We start from the raw sequence: 18,835 nt of genomic DNA, 5'->3' as shown, positions 1-18,835 counted from the left end.
GAGTGAGCATTTTAGCTTCAGCCCTTAGCTTGCTTGGTCGTTAGCTTGCAGGGTAGCGAATGTAATAAACAGTTAACTTTTGATTCACTATGTGTGGAAGCTCTTCACCAACACACACACACACGCACGCACATAGACATACGTAGGGTGGGTCTTAAACCGCACATCAAACGAGATCCCTGGGCACTAATACACCCCTATACCATCACAGATGCTGCCTTTTGAAGTTTGCGCTGATAACAATACAGCTGGTCTTTTCCCTCTTTGGCCCGGAGGACGCAACAGCTGTCATTTCCAAAAACAATTTGAAATGTGGACTCGTCAGACCACAGCACACTTTTCTACTTTGCGTCAATCCATCTCAGATGAGCTACGGCCCAGAGAAGCCAGTGGCGTTTCTGGGTGTTGTTGATAGATGGCTTTCACTTTGCATAGTAGAGTTTTAACTTGCATTTGTCGATGGAGCAGCAAACTATGTAAACTGACAAAGGTTTTATCAAGTGTTCCTGAACCCACATGGCAATATCCTTTACACAATGATGCCGGTTTTAATGCAGTGCCACCAGAGGGATCGAAGGTCACGAGCATTCAATGTTGTTGTTTTTCCGGCCTTGCTGCTTACAAGCAGAAATTTCTCCATATTTTCGGAATGTTTTGATGATATTATGGACCGTAGATGATGAAATTTCTAAATTCCTTGCAATTGTACATTGTGAAATGTTTTTCTAAAACTGTTAAAATATTTGCTCACAAAGTTGTTCACAAAGTTGTGACCCTTGCCCTATCCTTGCGTGTGAACAACTGAGCCTTTCACGATGCTCCTCGTTATATTCAATTATGACACTCATCTGGTTCCAATTAACCTGTTCACCTGTGAAATGCACCAAGCAGGTGTTTTTGAGTATTCTTCAAGTTTCCAAGTCTTTTGTTGCCCTTGTCCAAGCTTTTTTGTAACGTGTTGTAGTCTTCAAATTCAAAATGAAATTTGCAATAAAATAATAATTATAATTCATGAGTTTGAATATAAATATCTTGTCTTTGTAGTGTATTCAATCGTATATAGGTCGAAAAGGATTTGCAAATCATTGTTTTCAGTTTTTATTTACATTTTACACCTGACACCATCTTGCTTGAGTTTCCAGAAACCACTTTGTTCAAGTTGGTATTATACCTTATTGCCATCATGTACCATTGCACACTCGCATCAACATAACAGCACCCCTAATTTATGCCCAGTCACTTATTTAATCAGATTTTTTTTTTTTTATGTAAAACTCACAAATTTATTATGTTCTCATTAATTAAAATAGTATGAACGTGGCACTGGGTGCCAGGCGTACCCATCAAAGTCTGCCGCGGTGAGTGCTGAAATCAATGCAACCATGAGCTTATTAAACCCATCCAGACTTTCAATATAGGTGACAATTACGTTGTATGCTTCCACAGAATGAGGAAATAGACAGACTTTTACAACACTTCTCTGACATTTTGAGCGTTCAAGAGCGTTTATAATTTTGTTCTCAAGCTATTTTCACCCCTTTAAATTGGTTAATGTTGCATAAAAATAACAGACGAAATGGGAATAGACCAATAGTATCGATTCGTGAAGCGACCAAAACGTACTAGTAAAAGGAAATAGAATGCAAGCATGCTGTGACAACGCAGGAGACTCTGAGTCAAGATGACGCCTACCCGTGTGGCCGCCTCGGTTACGCGCTCTCTAGTATTGTATTTGTTTTTGTGTTTTTCATTCGTCTTTGGAGACATTACGCAACTCACTTACACAAGGGGAGACTTGGTAACCATAAAGGAGGCTACTCCGGACTTTCTTTCACCAATGTTGTATATTTCAATAGTAACACAATCAGAGTTCCTTTGCAAGGGCCAAATGTTTGGAGATCTGTATTCAAGCCAACCATCTTTTCTTTGAAGTTCTACATCAAAGGACTTCCTTCAACCATCTGTACGTTTATTAGGGTTTTCTTTCTCCGCCCAGAGAGTAACATGTCTTGGGTTCACAACAGGCATCCCGGTCTGCAAAGAGGATTGTTTTGCATCTTATAAGATAAGGGTACCGGGTGTGCGCGTAGCTACAATGTGAGGAGCCAGCAGGCAGGGGTGATTCCAAATATGGTCATGAGGAACGGCCATCTTCCGGGTGCACCCAGGGAGGGGCAAATTCCACGCCCAGAGAATTAAACCTTGATAAACTGAGATCCAGATTTTCGTTGTTCTAGCAATGTAAGCAGCTGTTATGACACTAAGGCTTGTTCAGTAGATCGAATTAGCCCAAACGCCAAGTGTCTCGAAGTCTTCATTCATCCCTGCCCAACAGAAAGCCGCAGGTCTCCCAGGTGACCTCCGACTCGGAACCACAGGCGGAAAAATCCACCTCACCAACTTTCGCAAATCTGCTCAGTTTTTTCCCTGAGTTACTCACCAAAGCGGCGACCGCGGTCTTTGGGGCATGGAGACGGAGGCGGCGCCACAGAGGGAAGCGAGCCGACATCCAAGTGAAGCTCCGCAAGAGAGGATACAGATTGCCGTTTCCGTCGATCCACCTCACAACTCTAGGCTCCCTACCCAACAAAATGGACGAGCTTCATCTTCTGATAAAGACCAGTAAAGACTTCGGACGTTCCACCACCATGTGCTTTACGGAGACTTGGTTTTGTGAAGTTGTACCCGATGGCGCCGTCATGCTTCCACCTTCGCCGGGGAGACCGTGACATGGAATCATTGGGGAAAACAAAAGGCGGCGGGATATGCTTCTGTATCAACGGAAAATGGTGTACGGATGTCACGGAGCTCAGCACACACTCCAGCCCGCATTTAGAGTCGCTGTTTTTTAACTGTAAGCCATTTTACTCACCTCGTGAGTTCGCATCATTCATTCTCGCCGGTGTCTACATTCCGCCTCAAGCTAACCCGAACACCGCACTGCTAATACTCACCGAACAAGTCAACGAAATTGAAAAAAAACACCCGGACTCACCCCTCATTATTCTCGGGGACTTTAACAAAGCTAAACTTAACCACGAAGTCCCTAAATACAAGCAGCACATCGACTGTCCTACCAGGGAAAATAAAATTTTAGACCACTGCTACACTACGGTAAAAAATGCATACCGTGCCATACTTCGTGCAGCCCTGGGCTTCTCTGATCACTGCTTAATTCACTTAATACCGACATACAGACAATAATTTAAATGCGTGAAGCCTACAGTGAAAACAGTCCCATGCTGGACCCCCTGCAGTTTGAATACCGAGCAAACAGGTCTGCGTATGATGCAGTCAACATGGGACTGCACTTCATCCTAGAACACCTCGACAGCGCGGGGACCTGCGCGAGGATCCTGTTCGTGGACTTCAGCTCAGCATTCAACACCATCATCCCTGAACTCCTTTCCTCCAAGCTTCTCAAACTCAGCGTCTCAACTGCCATCTCCCAGTGGATTTACAGCATTCTGACGGGCAGGACACAGCAAGTGAGGCTGGGGGAGGCCACCTCATCCACACGCAGCATCAGCACTGGGGCGCCCCAAGGTTGTGTCCTCTCTCCGCTGGTCTTCTCTCTCTACACAAACGACTGCACCTCAACGCACCCAGCTGTCAAACTCCTGAAGTATGCAGATGACACCACTGTCATCGGCCTCATCAAGGACGGTGACGAGTCGCAGACGGGGCGGCTGGAGGCTGTGGTGCGGCCGACACAACCTGGAGCAGAACAAGCTCAAGACTGTAGAGATGATCGTGGACTTCAGGGGGCATCCTTCGCCACAGCTGCCCCTCACGCTGTCCAGCTGCCTTGTGTCAACCATCGAGACCTTCAAGTTCCTGGGAATTACAGTCTCTCAGGACCTGAAGTGGGCGACCAACATCAACTCAGTCCTCAAAAAGGCCCAGCAGAGGATGTACTTCCTGCGGCTTCTGAGGAAGCACGGCCTACCACAGGAGCTGTTGAGGCAGTTCTACAGAGCAGTCATCAAATCAGTCCTGTGTTTCATCCATCACAGTCTGGTTGGGTGCTGCTACAAAAAAGGACAAACTCCGACTGCAACGGACAATCAAAACTGCTGAAAAGATTGTCGGTACCCCGTACCCACCCTTGAGGACTTGCACGCTGCCAGAACTAAGACAAGAGTGTGCAAAATCCTCTTGGACCCTCCACATCCTGGTCACCGGCTCTTCCAGCTCCTTCCCTCAGGTAGGCGCTACCAATCAATGCAAACTAGAACAAGCAGACATTCCAACAGCTTCTTCCCACGCGCCATCAACTGCTTAAACACCTAACCTACAATTCCATTGCAACATGCTGCCATTTTTTTTTGTCTTGAGTTTGTTGTCACATTTCTGTCGGCCCAATTATACATACTCATGCACTCACTGTAGTAGTCTCGCCACGCTGCACTATTTGCATATCTGTTGTTGACCAATACTGGCCACTCATGCCAGAGTAGCATCTGCACCACTTGCACACTGTCTGAGGAGTATCTGCAACATTCAATCAACATTGTCCCAGATTATCACGCTACGAGTCTCGGCACCCTTGGCACAATGGCCATTGCACCGGACTATTGCTCTATTAGTCATTCAAACTGCTCTAAGTGCTAGAGGACTTCATCTTTTTGCACACACACACACAAAAAAAAATGTACCAGCATTACCAGATAACTAGCAACCCTTTATTGCTCAGTGACTGTTTTTCTGAATGTCTTTATGTCTCAAAAGTGTTCTCTGTCAATTGACTGTCTGTTGTCGTACTTGAGCGGCTCCAACTACCGGAGACAAATTCCTTGTGTGTTTTTGGAAATACTTGGCAAAATAAAGATCATTCTGATTCTGATACTGATTTTCGGAGATGAAAATATGGCGGCCCCTCTTGCATAGACCCGGAAAAAGGAGCTACTACAAGACAAACTTTATTTTTTCACAAGTCATTTTCCTTTTTCAGCAGCGGTTTTTCACTTCTTTTTTTCTCTTCTCCTTTATCAGCCTCGCGAAAGGCGATAACTAGCAGAGAGCCATTTTAGATTCTCACCGACAGCTACATCAACGCTAACCCGTCTGTCATGGAGAATCCCAGTTCATGTGCTGAGCAGCCACTGAAGAGGAAGAAAACAGATTTGTCTACCTCGTCAAAAGATCTACTTGGTTCACTAGAGACACAAGCCAATGTCGTCCTCTCAGTCAACAAGAAATTGTCAATTACACGCGACTTGCTTCCCCAAGAGATTACCGAGCTCAAAAAACAGCTTGGAATTTACACAGCAACAGGTCAAGGAGCTAAGATTAGATCATGTTGGCCTCTAATCAAACCATATCAACACGACAGCGTATTTAAAAATGCTCAGATTGGAATATAAAATCACGAAAGAAACCACGCTAGACATTCAATCAAGAAGCATGTGCGACAATCTAATTTTCTCAGGCATTCCAGAAAACGCACCGGAAGACCCCGAGGCGCAGATTAAAAAGTTCATAATGTCCACGCTCAAAATACACCAAGATACAGTCTTCATCGATTAGGAGGCCCCCCTCCAGGAAACCGACCACGTCTCATCATTGCAAAGTTTGAACACTTCCAACAAAAGATTTTCGTGAAAACAAAAGGTCGTGAGTTCAAAGAGAGATCTTTTGTAATGAACGACCAGTTCCACAAGGAAATCAACGAGAGGCGTAAAATCCTGTACCAGCTGATGAAGAACAACTGTGCAAACAAAGAACAACAAACAAGTGTGGTTGGTTGTCGACGGTCAACTGTTTCGTGATGCCAACACTCTTGTAGATAAGTACTTCTCCGAATTTGTTGTAGTTATTAATTGTCAAAAGCTTGTTGTATTTTGTTTCCTTTTTATTTGGCTTAGATAAACAAAAGAACAGAACCACACATCCCGCCAGCATGAATCCTGACTCCGCCACACACACAATCCTCACAACACTCTCCCTGTACACTACAAACAACTACACGCCATATTATCCCCTCAGCACAATTGTTTGTTTTCTGTTTTATGTTTGTTTTCTACCCTTTTATGTATCCTGGCTTTCCTGTACTTGAATATATCATCCTTATCACCCTCTTTAAATAACATCTATCAACATAGTACCATAAAATTTGCTGCAAACTGTCAAAAAATAACAACAAAGAATACATAGTACTCAATCGATTCAAAATTACTATACATGCACCCATTATATGTCACACTTAACGTTTGTGTCATGGAATGTCAGTAGCATTTGATAAAAGGGAAAGAGAATTAAGATTATGGATTATATTACTAAATTTAAAACAGGCCTCCTCCTATTACAAGAAACGCACCTTACCGAATCAGAAGAAAAATGCCTCATTGACTCAATTTCACGCAGGCTATCTCGGCTTTTTATAACAGCAGACAAAAAGGAGTCTCAATACTAGTTCATAAAAGACTACTTTTAACAATAAGTAGTACAGTTGCGGATCCAGAAGGCTGATACATAATTACACAGGCAACAATATTTAACAAACTGTACACAATTGTCAATGTATACGCTCCAAAAAGATGACCCAGCTTTTTTCCGCACGCTATTTTCATGCTTCCTTAACTTGTCAGCCAATTCTACAATTGTCATGGGAGCCGACCTTATTTTTAATCCCTATATAGGTCGCTCAAATCTCAAAAATTGCAATTAACCACAATGCACCAATATATTAAAACAGTATATGGACAATTTTGGGCAGCACGGTGGCATGGTTAGAGCGTCAGCCTCACAGTTCTGAGGACCCGGGTTCAATCCCCGGCCCCGCCTGTGTGGAGTTTGCATGTTCTCCCCGTGCCTGCGTGGGTTTTCTCCGGGCGCTCCGGTTTCCTCCCACATCCCAAAAACATGCATTAATTGGAGACTCTAAAATTGCCCGTAGGTATGAATGTGAGTGCAAATGGTTGTTTGTTTGTATGTGCCCTGCGATTGGCTGGCAACCAGTTCAGGGTGTACCCCGCCTCCTGCCCGATGATAGCTGGGATAGGCTCCAGCACGCCCGCGACCCCAGTGAGGAAAATGGATGGATGGATGGACAATTTTGAACTTGTTGGCATGGAGGCTAAAAAGACGTACAAAAAGAGAGTGCACATTTTTTTTCATTGGTTCTTTCTCAAGAAAACATTTTTTCTTCTCGAATAATTTGGCGGCTCAAAGAATTACCTCCAAAATACATCCAATCATCATCAGTGACCACACACCAATTTCTCTATACCTAAAAAAATTTTCAAATCTGGTACCTCCACCAACATGGCGCTTTAACACATCCCTACCAGACCCAGACTTTAATTTATTTTTGAGGAAAGAATGGGACGATTTTTTGAAATTCAATGACTCCCCAACCATATGCCAAATCTCTGCTGTGGGAAACCGGGAAATCTACCATGCGAGGTCAAATCATATAATACGATTCGTACAAGAAAAAACAAAAATTTAAAAATTAAATTAAGGAAAAAATTTAACATCTTGTCATGAGCTGCCCTGCAGTACTATTTTTGGAGCCTTGGTGGCGCTTTGCACGCTCTCGCCCTCTATCTTTCCCCTCCCCTCTCTCTTTCCAGCACCTTCCTCGGCCGCGCACCTGTCATCAATCAGCCCTTGTTACCACCTGCATTTAAGCCTGCCTGATCCCGGAAATCCTCGCCAGAATATTGTAGCTTCTACAGCGGTACAACGGCTCTCCAGTCTCCACGTAAGCCACACAATTCCTCGTCTCCTTTCTGACCTCCGTGTCTCTCCTTGTCCTCAGTGTTCCTTCTGTGGTCCTCGCCAAGTGAATTCCTACCGCCACGCCACGCCGCCAAGCCAGCCGCCTGCCCTCATCACCACCTGCCACGCATTCCCTGCCTCCACAACCCACCAGCGCACCACAAGGAACATTATCATTTCCCTTTTTCAATAAACTGTTCATCACAACCTCTCAGCCTCTACCTGCTCTTGGGTGCAGTCTCCAGCCGTTCGTGGCACATCTCACAAAATAATGTGGAATTAATCCAACAGATACGCGCTTGGGGGGTTGGTGTTGGGTCCCTTTTGCCTTCTCCGTGTTGCCGGCTTTCAGGGCGCCTCGATGGGGCTTCGGAGATTCATACATTGGATAGCAACATTATACAATTCGCCAAAAGCGACAGTCAACACAAATAGGATTACTTCACAAAATTTTACGTTACATAGAGGAACCAGACAAGGATGTCCATTCTCACCAATGCTATTTGCAATATTCATCGAACCTCTTGCTACCGCTATACGCCATAATGCTAATATTAAAGATATCTGCTCGCCAGTGACAGAACACAAAATCAATTTCTATGCGGATGATATTCTTTATTTGCAGAAACCCAAATCATCACTTCAAGCAGTCTTCAAGTTCATTAAACATTTTAACAATTATCAGGTCACTGATGGTGTAGTGGTACACTCGCCTGACTGCAGGCAGCGTGGGTTCAGTTCCCACTCATTGACAGTGTGAATGTGAGTGCGAATGGTTGTCCGTGTCTAAATGTGCCCTGCGACTGACTGGCAACCAGTTCAGGGTGTAGTCCGCCTTTCGCCCGAAGTCAGCTGGGATAGGCTCCAGTGTCCCGCGACCCAAACCAGGATAAGCAGTGTTGAAAATGGATGGAATGGATGGACAATTATCAGACTAATCTATCAGCTGGACAAAATCAACAATACTCCCATCCCAATAACAGCAAACTCATGGAATCCTGCAGATCAAATCCCAGATTACCCTATTCCTATAGGAAACATTAAGTATTTAGGTATTAACATTTCGTCAAAACTCACAGAGCTAACCAATCTAAATTACACACCACTTCTGGAAAAAGATCTCAGCTAAATTAATACGCTGGAATAACTTGCCTGTATCACTACTGGGAAGAAGAGCCACAATCGAAATTAAAACCTTACCTCAAATTATTTCAAAGAATTTCAAATAACAGGCAGAAACTTCCATCAATACAATAAATTAAACCAGTAATAATACAAGAAAAAGAATACCAACACTTCAGGGCACCCTTGAACCACCGGAGTTTGTTAAAGAAAAATCGTGAATTTCTCCCACGAAGGAAGGGATTGGCTGGGGAGGGATGTTGGGTCTCTGTGGCCTCCTTCGGTGGCCGGTTTTCAGGGCGCATAGGTGGCAACGGTGGGCCACCCTGGATCCCTCGGTGTCGGAGGTGTCTCGTCCACCGGGACACTCTCAGGTGGACTCCTGGGCCCAACCCCGCCTCTCGAATGGGTGGGTTGGCGTCCTCAGCCCCTGCGGTGCAGGCACAGCAATTACAGGGCATCTCTGACGGCTAGTGTGCATGCGAAACAGTGTCAATTCACTTGCATGTGTCCACAGACACACACCCCTGGGACTTATTCACTGGGTGTGGGGCCACTCACTCATTGCGACAAATAGCTATCTTTGGTATCCCCTCACTTACAATCTGGTCCTACAGAAGTTTATTATTTCCATACCCACTCCTACCACACGTTGGTTGTACAGCCGGGTCCACGACCCCTGCCCTGCATGCTTCCCGTCCAATCCCTGTCCTGTACAGTCCTGTCCTATATTGTTCCGTCCTTCCCTCGCAGGGTGTCGCACTACTGACCCATACAACACTTGAATTCAATGTGTCATTGTCATTGAACAAGGTATATAATGCTTTACTTTCCTCATCTAGTTTACAGCTATTGCTTTCTTTTGTTGTTTTATTTTCCTATATTATTTAGTAACCTTTTCACTCTCTCTCCTTTTTTTCTGTCACTCCCATTTAAAAACATTGTTCTGTTCGACTGAACGACTGTAATTCTCAATAAATATCCATCAGACTACAAAGAAATCACAGTGGCATCTTAAAAGCTCCACTGTGACACAGTAAAACTGTTCCAACATAAAACGGATACAGATCCTCCTTTCTGCTTGACCAAACAACTGAACAGGACAGGACATAAAAAGAAAAATTGTGTTGCACCAAGTACCAAAACCAATACCATCTTCTTTTCCTTTCGGCTTGTCCCGTTAGGGGTCGCCACAGCATGTCATCCTTTTCCATGTAAGCCGATCTCCTGCATCCTCCTCTCTTAACTCCAACTGCCCTCATGTCTTCCCTCACGTCATCCATCAACCTTCTCTTTGGTCTTCCTCTAGCTCTCTTGCCTGGCAGCTCCCTCCTCATCATCCTTCTTCCAATATACTCACTATCTCTCCTCTGGACATGTCCAAACCATCGAAGTCTGCTCTCTCTAACTTTGTCTCCAAAACATCGAACCTTGGCTGTCCCTCTGATGAGCTCATTTCTAATTTTATCCAACCTGGTCACTCCAAGAGCGAACCTCAACATCTTCATTTACGCCACCTCCAGCTCTGCTTCCTGTTGTCTCTTCAGTGCCACTGTCTCTAATCCGTACATCTTGGCTGGCCTCACCACTGTTTAACATAAAGTTTGGCCTTTATCGTAGCAGAGACTCTTCTGTCAAACAACACACCTGACACCTTCCTCCACCCGTTCCAACCTGCTTGGACCCGTTTCTTCACTTCCCTACCACATTCACCATTGCTCTGGACTGTTGACCCCAAGTATTTAAAGTCCTCCACACTCGCTGTCTCTTCTCCCTGTAGCCTCATTCTTCCACCCCGCCCCCACCCCTCTCATTCATGCACATATATTCTGTCTTACTTCGGCTAATCTTTATTGCTCTCCTTTCCAGTGCAAGCATCCACCTAACTGTTTCTCCACCTGGTCCCTGCTTTCACTGCAGATCACAATGTCATCTGTGAACATCATGGTCCACGGAGACTCCAGTCTAACCTCATCTGTCATCTTAAACTATTCTGTCACACCTACAGCACACCTCACCGCTGTTCTGCTGCCCTCGTACATGTCCTCTACTATTCTAACATACTTCTCTGCCACTCAAGACTTCCGGATGCAGTACCACAGTTCCTCTCTGGGTACTCTGTCATAGGCTTTCTCTAGATGTACAAAGACACAATGTAGCTACTTCTGACCTCAGTACTTTTCCATCAACATCCTCAAGGCAAATAATGCATCTGTGGTATTCTTTCTCAGCATGAAACCATACTGTTGCTTCCAAACACTCACTTCTGTCCTGAGTCTAGCCTCCACGACTCTTTCCCATAACTTCATTGTGTGACTCATCAACTTGATTCCTCTATAGTTCCCACAGCTCTGTACATCACCCATGTTCTTAAAAATTGGCACCAGCTCACTTCTACTCTTCCTTCTCTCTCATTTTCCTCATTCATCAACTCCTCAAAGTATTCGTTCCATCTATCCAGCACATTACTGGCACCAGTCAACACATTTCCATCTCTATCCTAACCTGCTGTACATCCTTCCAATCTCGATCCCTCTGTATGGCGCACGAGTATTGATCCTTTTCTCCTTCTTTAGTGTCCAACCTGGCATACATGTCATCATATGCCTGCAGGTTGGCCTTTGCCCTACGTCGCATCTCAATGTATTCCTTTCGCCCCTCCTCGGTCCTCTCAATGTCCCACTTCTTCTTAGCTAACCTTTTTCCTTGTATCATTTCCTGTACTGTGAGGTTCCACCACCAAGTCTCCTTCTCTCCTTTGCCAGAAGATACACCAAGTACTCTCCTGATCTCTCTGATCACCTTGACTGTAGTGGTCCAGTCTTCTGGAAGCTCCTCCTGTCTACCGAGAGCCTGTTTCACCTCTTCCCGAAAAGCCGCACAACACTCGTCCTGTCCAGTCGTCGGAGTCCACTCTGAAATCCGGGGCGTTCGAGAAGAATAAAAATCCACCAGAATGCAAAAGGAAAAACACTTATTATCCAAGTGTAGCAAAAGGGTGTTCTGTGCGCAATGAAAAACAGCACTGCACAATGTATAGTTTACATTGGGAGAAATCAAATGCAGTAAAATACAAGAATACTGTACACTAAAAGCTTGAATAAAAAGCTAGAAAGGTTGAAATACACAGTATTAAGTATGTGTAAAGCATATATAAATACAGAAATAGAAAATAATACACTCATGGAAAAAATATTTGACCCCTTGCTTCTTCAGTTTCTTGTTCTTTTTTAATGCCAGGTGCAACTTTTACTGATGTTTTCAATTTTTGCCGTGGAATCGTTTCGGTACCGGTATCGAGGTACTTTATGTTGGTATAGTATCGAAGTCAAAATTCTGGTACTGTGATACCACTGTAAGGAAATGTGTCCATCTTCTGTTGCTGATGTTAGCAGGCTCATGCAGATTTCGACCTAAAGGGGGACGGGCCAAAATCTGGCTGAAAATCAAATAGGTCATAAGAAAACAAGCCTAAAATTACTACTTACTTACTATTTTGGGCGGGGATTTGTTTTCTGCAGACATCATTTTTAAGTCCATAACTATGGAATAAGTTGATAAATGCTCGCGTTATGTGTCCTTTAAATATGCTGCCCAGCATGTTGTGTGATACTACAGTAAAGGCACACAACTCTAAATTCAGACTTGCCTGTATACAGTATTGTAAAACACAATTTAAAAAATGAGTGCTTAAAAATCTGCGATACAGGGTGCCCCCGGTAGGGGGGCTTATCTTTAGACCTTATCGCAAAGAAGATAATTAATATGGTCAGTTGAGCATGTTGACGTACGCGTGGACTAAATGTCAGTTGAGTAATCGAGCCCCTGCTGTTTGTGCTATTATATTTCGTATTTGTTTTGTCTTTTGAAAACAACAATAAATAGTAAATTGGAAAAAATATCATCCAGCTCTTGTATTGGATCTCATCAGATTCTATAAGTGTACCTAATGAAGTGGCTGGTGAATGTATTTCAGCGTGTCTTGACTCTTGAGCAGAGGGGCACACCCTTACCTGTCCACACTGATGGCACAGAGGTTGAAGATGGATGCAGTGCACAGCATCACATCCATGGTCATCAGGCCATCACACACAAGCATATTCAATGACCAGACTCCACCCTGGAACTACACACACACACGCACACACACACACACACACACACACACACTCATTAGCTGCTCCAACTCTGAACCACCACATAAATATCTATAATCCTCTTTGGTCTTGCATCACTACAACCCTCACTCAAGGCAACATTGTTCCCATAAGACACACCTACCTACAGTATATCCACACCTTCTTTCATTTTTCCTAAATAATTCATTCCCCTTCCATTGTCTAAACTGGTGAATGCATGCTGACAGGCCACCAGTATTAAAGTCTGCTGCCTGCAGAAGAGCTGGTGCGCTGAGCAACAATAACAAGATCAGAGTTGCAGCCAATTAAAGAGGTCTCATAGGCGGTGTCTGAGTCATACATACATTTGGAAAGGCAGACAGGTGACTTTTACACTTAATGCGAGCGCCGTAGTTACACGCGCACAACCTTTAAACTTCTGAACACATATGAGTCATACTTCAAAATCATTGTCAACTCAGATCAACGAGCAGGAAGACTTCGATCGATTGAATGATGACAGCCTCACTTAATTGAAGTTTAATTTCAGTTTTACCTCTGCGTAAACAAAGAGTGGCAGAACCAGAACCGCCAGCAGCAGGTCTGCAAACGCCAAACTGACGATGAAATAGTTGGTTGTGGTTTTTAAAGCTTTCTCCGAGTAAACACTGAGGCACACGAGAACGTTGCCGAAGGTGACGGCCATGATCAGTAAGATCCCGAAAACAAGCGCTGGGAAGTTGTAGCGGACCACCGGAACCACCAGCTGCGTAAGGTTGCTAAAATCCGAGCAGTTGTCCAACATGATGGTGAGCGCGTAAAAAGAACGAGTTGCTCCGGTGTCGTTTTCATTTAGGTGTCGTATCCAGTCGGCATAAAGGGAAATTCTGCTGCGCGAATGAAGCGACGCTGACTGCACTCGGAGAGCGCTGCGCGTACACGACGAGGCGCAACTCACGCCACACCAGAACCACAACACCCGAGACTAGATGCTGCGAATACTGACGACCGTTATACCCAGTGTCTCGTGACTAACGGATCTTGCCTGCACACTGCGGCGGCAGACAATCATTTGGATTGAATAAATAATCTCATTTGCTACGTGAGTCGTTTTGTTGATCTTGGGTTTGGTTCGGGTTAGTACTTTTAAAGTAATACCCAGCAGTAGGAAATATGTATTGTAGGCTATTTGCAGAATATTGGCAGATAGAGAAAAGGAAAAGAAATTGACAAATATTGTTGTAATTTGTTTTAACCCTTGAAGCCAAAATGTTGCTGTTTCTGTAAAGCCCAGTGGCGGTTCTAAGGGAAGGGGCGGGGGGGGGGGGGGGGGGGGGGGGGGGGGGGGGTCAGTGCCCTCTTAACACTGTGCCTGAACCGCTCTGTGCCACAACCAGGAAATAAAAACTATGAACTATAAAGGAATACTTTTGGTCAAAAATTGTTGTTAGCCATCAATTATGACATCAGCCTGTCACACCAGGCTTTAATGTAAGATAGAGTTGATTGCGTGCTTCTAGCTAGTATTAGTATTCATTAGAATACAATGAAAGAATACTGCACTGAATACAATTAAAGTCCCCCAAAACATACATGCTTGTTTTGTTTCTAAATACATGAAATAGGTTTGAAGTGCTGAAAACATGTGCAAAGACTGAGAACAATATAGTACTGAATTGTTGAGGCAATTTCTGGGCAGGCCTAAATACTATCCTCACGATATCAAGAGGTTTTGGCGTATACTCTCTATCCCCCACTATAAACCCCAAGCGCCCTTATTCCACACGGTAGCCATCCTCATACATAATGGACCCAGTTCTACCACTATAGCGTGCAGTTAGCCATCAAAGTATGCCCGCAACTCGAAAAAAAAAAAAAAAAGCATCTTCCCTAAAGTGTAACGTGTTTTTCGTGTTATTTGGGCTACAACGTCTCTGCCGTCTGCCCCCGCGCGCGGCTGACGAGTCGATATACAGCCCGTTGAATTTCAACGCAAAAAAGGGCCAGAACGACTCTCTGCGGCCCGTGAAAATGTATGCAATGTGCATCGCTCCTCTCCCCGCAGAGGAGCCGTGATCACGTGATAGAAGGAAGTATTGATTGATTGCTGAAAGTATCGGGGAGGCGGGATTTTCAGAGCAGCCAATGACACGCCCACAGGGACTAGAATGTCTCAGTTCTTGACCATTTTAAAGCCTGATTTCATATAATCTTTGTATTCATTCATTCTTTGTCTGGCTTGATAACATTACTCTTCTCCGTGGTGTGTTGAATTTACATCACATTTTATTGGGTCTGTTTAGTGGCACTCTAGAAAATACAATTAACAAATACAATGAATAAATACCATGAATAAATCAATTTAGACAGTGTTTACGTGCGTGTGTGCGTGTTGGTGTGTGTGTGTGTGTGTGTGCGTACAAATCAAAGCCGCAAATCAAAGGGTCGCAGAATACAGTACAGTCCCCACCAAAGGTATTGGAACAGCAAGGTCAATTCCTTTGTTTTTGTTGTATACTGATGATTAGTTTGGCTGCATTTTTTCTGTAAACTGCCAGACAAAATGGCTTTGAAGACCAGAATTCATTCTGCTGCGACCATCATGAGTTACATCATCAATAAAGACTAGTGAGCCCTTTCCAGAAGCAGCCATGCAAGCCCAAGCCATGACATGACCTCCACCATGCGTCACAGATGAGCTTGTGTGTTTTGGAAGCAGATCCTTTCTTTCGCCATACTTTGGCTTTTCCATCACTTTGATAGAGGTTAATCTTGGTCTCATCAGTCCAGAAAACTTTGTTCCAAAACCTTTGTGGCTAATCTCTGTACTTCTTTTCCAAATACAATCAAGCCTTCCCATTTTTCTGCTGATTGAGTGGTTTGCATCTTGTGGTACGGCCTCTATCTTTCTTTCTTCAAACAGTGGATTGGGATACCTTCACCCCTGCCCTGTGGAGGTTGGCAAACCATTTTGTCTGGCAATTTAAAGAAAAATGCATCCTAACTAATCGGGAGAAGCTTCTTCATGCAACAAAACAATGACCCAAAACACATTGCCAACACAACAAGGGACTTCATCAGGGGGGAAAAGTGAAAGGTCTTTGACTGGCCAAGTCAATCATCAAGTCTTTGTTCATTTGGTATCAGACCACACAGATAGGCTAAAAAAAAAGTTCATTTATTTTTGTCTCTTGGTTTTTTGTCCGGGAGACGTGGCACTCCCCACTCCACCCCGTAGATGATAAACCTCCGATCGGGACACTCTGTTGCCCGTAAATGGTGATTCAGAGAGCAAAGAGGGTCATTCATATGAAGGCGTATTAAGTCTCTGTCAGACTAATGCATTTTATTAAGAGAGCACCCCTTGAAAGGCCACTGATCAACAAGCGGCCCAAGAGGCCCAAGAAAATCTTGATGCAGGATCCTCTAAAGGATTGCATCCATGCATGTAGTTATATTTATTAGTCACCTCAGGAGAAACATTTGCAGTGAGCTCCGAAATACATGAAGACTCAAATGTTTGATGACTGATGAATGCCGCTGTACTCTGCATGGCCCAGAATAATGGTGTTCAGGATGGTCCCAACAAGACAAGTAAGCGACGGAGTGACGCTTTGGGAGGGATTAATATGGAGTGACTACTTTAGGGTGCCCGAAACTGTCAAATTAACCTGTGCAAAATACGTTGAGTTTCTAAGTGCTCATTTCCTACCATGCTATAGAGAAAAAACATGCCCTTCACTTTTAAATAATTCTCATGAATGCGAATGCAACAGCGGCACGGTGAACGACTGATTAGAGCGTCAGCCTCACAGTTCTGAGGTGCGAGGTTCAATCCCCGGCCCCGCCTGTGTGGAGTTTGCATGTTCTCCCCATGCCTGCGCGGGTTTTCTCCGGTTTCCTCCGACTTCCCAAAAACATGCATGGAAGGTTGATTGAAAACTCTAAATTGCCCGTAGGTGTGAATGTGAGTGCGAATGGTGGTTTGTTTGTATGTGCCCTGCGATTGGCTGGCAACCAGTTCAGGGTGTACCCCGCCTCCTGCCCGATGACAGCTGGGATAGGCTCCGGCACGCCCGCGACCCTAGTGAGGAGAAGCGGCTCAGAAAATGGATGGATGGATGGATGTATGGAGAATGCACCATTCTTCCCTCACTCATGAAAAAGACCTCAAGATATCCTTTCCACTAATCGAAATGGGGAAGCTCTCAATTTACCGGTCGATCTACGTTCCTACCCTCACCAATGGTCACTTGTGGGTCGTGACCGAAAGAACAAGATCCCGGATGCAAGCGGCCGAAATGAGTTTCCTCCGGAGGGTGTCCGGGCTCTCCCTTAGAGAGAGGGTGAGAAGCTCGGTCATCCGTGAGGATCTCAGAGTTGAGCCGCCTCTCCTTCACATCGAGAGGAGCCAGATGAGGTGGCTGGGGCATCTGATTCGGATGCCTCCCGGACGCCTCCCTGGTGAGGTGTTCCGGGCACGTCCCACCGGGAGGAGACCCCGGGGACGACTCAGGACACGCTGGAGAGACTACGTCCTTCGGCTGGCCTGGGAACGCCTCGGGATCCCCCCGGAAGAGCTGGATGAAGTGGCTGGGGAGAGGGAAGTCTGGGCGTCCCTGCTAAAGCTACTGCCCCCGCGACCCGACCCGGATAAGCGGTAGAAAATGGATGGCTGGATGAATGGATGAATAAAGCTGACGAAACCCATTTATATAGGTGGAAATAAATCTACAGCACATACCTCATGCATACTCATACTTCTGCAACAAAGCATATTGTCTGAAAAGAACATGGAGGCTTTCAGTTTTGACAACAATATTAGGGCACAACACATACTAGTTCAAAGAGGAAATGTGCTCGCCTTCCGCCCCTGACGTCAGCAGGCTCATGCAGGTTTCGACTTAAATGTGAAAAAAATCAAATAAGTCATCATAAAACAAGCCTAAAATTACTACCAATTCTATTTTTTTTTTTTTTTTTCTGCAGACATCGTGCGGGTCGCTCTTAATTCGGTTCAAAACGTTATTTTAAATGCCATCAGTCATGTAATTTGAAATACCAACAGTACATACTAAAACTGTGTTGTTGTTTTTTTTTTTTTTTTGTCATTTCTATTGCTCAGGTCCAATTGCTACTGGGCTGCAGTTCCCTGTGACCCTAAACAGGATACATAGTATAAAAAATACAGTGCATACTATCAGATTTGTTGAGCATTCATATTTCTCTTCTGTTAGTAGTTCTTCTGCATGTGATGGAGGTGGAAATATGTCTTGTCAGTCATTTCTTCATCACCAAATTACCATCTGGGAACCTAATAAATCCTTCATATCTGAACACCATCTGGTGGCGCAAATAAAAGTCTCTCACACCAAAGATAACAAAACCCTACTTCACTTTGATTAAGGTTCACATTCACAAAACAATCCTTGATGAGACATAATTAAAAGTTCCCCGCAACTTTTCATCAAAGTCAGCATGTTTGATGCTCCAGTGGAGAGAAAAGACATGTCATCAAGAGGAAATAAGTAAAAACATGGCAGCATTTTACTTTCACTGGCATGTCTACCCACACAATCTTCTTGGATCACATTTAGATTATGAAATAAAATCACAAATGAGGTAATGCCATGAACTTATAATTGCTGTTAATTTCTGAATTTTGCAGTGAGTAAATCCTGGTGTGCTCAGTCATGCCAGACCTAATTATGCTTTAGGTATGCAAGATACCATCAAAAAGACTTGCTTTGTAAACCGACATTGGGTAAGACGTTTGTTTTGCTTTACGGCCGTTTCCTTTTGCCTCAGTCAGGGCGTTTCTTGATTGGCTGCATTCTGTTCAATGTCACAATTCGTGACGTCATGACTCA

General features: G+C 44.4%; 1 protein-coding gene across 1 annotated transcript in view; it reads right to left on the bottom strand.

The window, feature by feature from the left end:
- Window positions 1–13,770, bottom strand: part of drd4b (dopamine receptor D4b) — a 59,012-nt gene extending 45,242 nt beyond the window's left edge. Inside the window, exons 1-2 of the mRNA XM_061700695.1 lie at window positions 13,522–13,770; window positions 12,861–12,973 (exon numbers count right to left, since the gene is read on the bottom strand). Of these exons, the coding sequence (XP_061556679.1) occupies window positions 12,861–12,973; window positions 13,522–13,770 (362 nt within the window). The remainder of the gene's footprint in view (window positions 1–12,860; window positions 12,974–13,521) is intronic.
- Window positions 13,771–18,835: the final 5,065 nt, after the last annotated feature.

Source organism: Phycodurus eques, chromosome 2, assembly GCF_024500275.1.
Source record: "Phycodurus eques isolate BA_2022a chromosome 2, UOR_Pequ_1.1, whole genome shotgun sequence".
Taxonomy (NCBI): Eukaryota; Metazoa; Chordata; class Actinopteri; order Syngnathiformes; family Syngnathidae; genus Phycodurus; species Phycodurus eques.
Note: the sequence above shows the minus strand (reverse complement) of the source record. Positions and strands in the feature narration are given on the sequence as shown.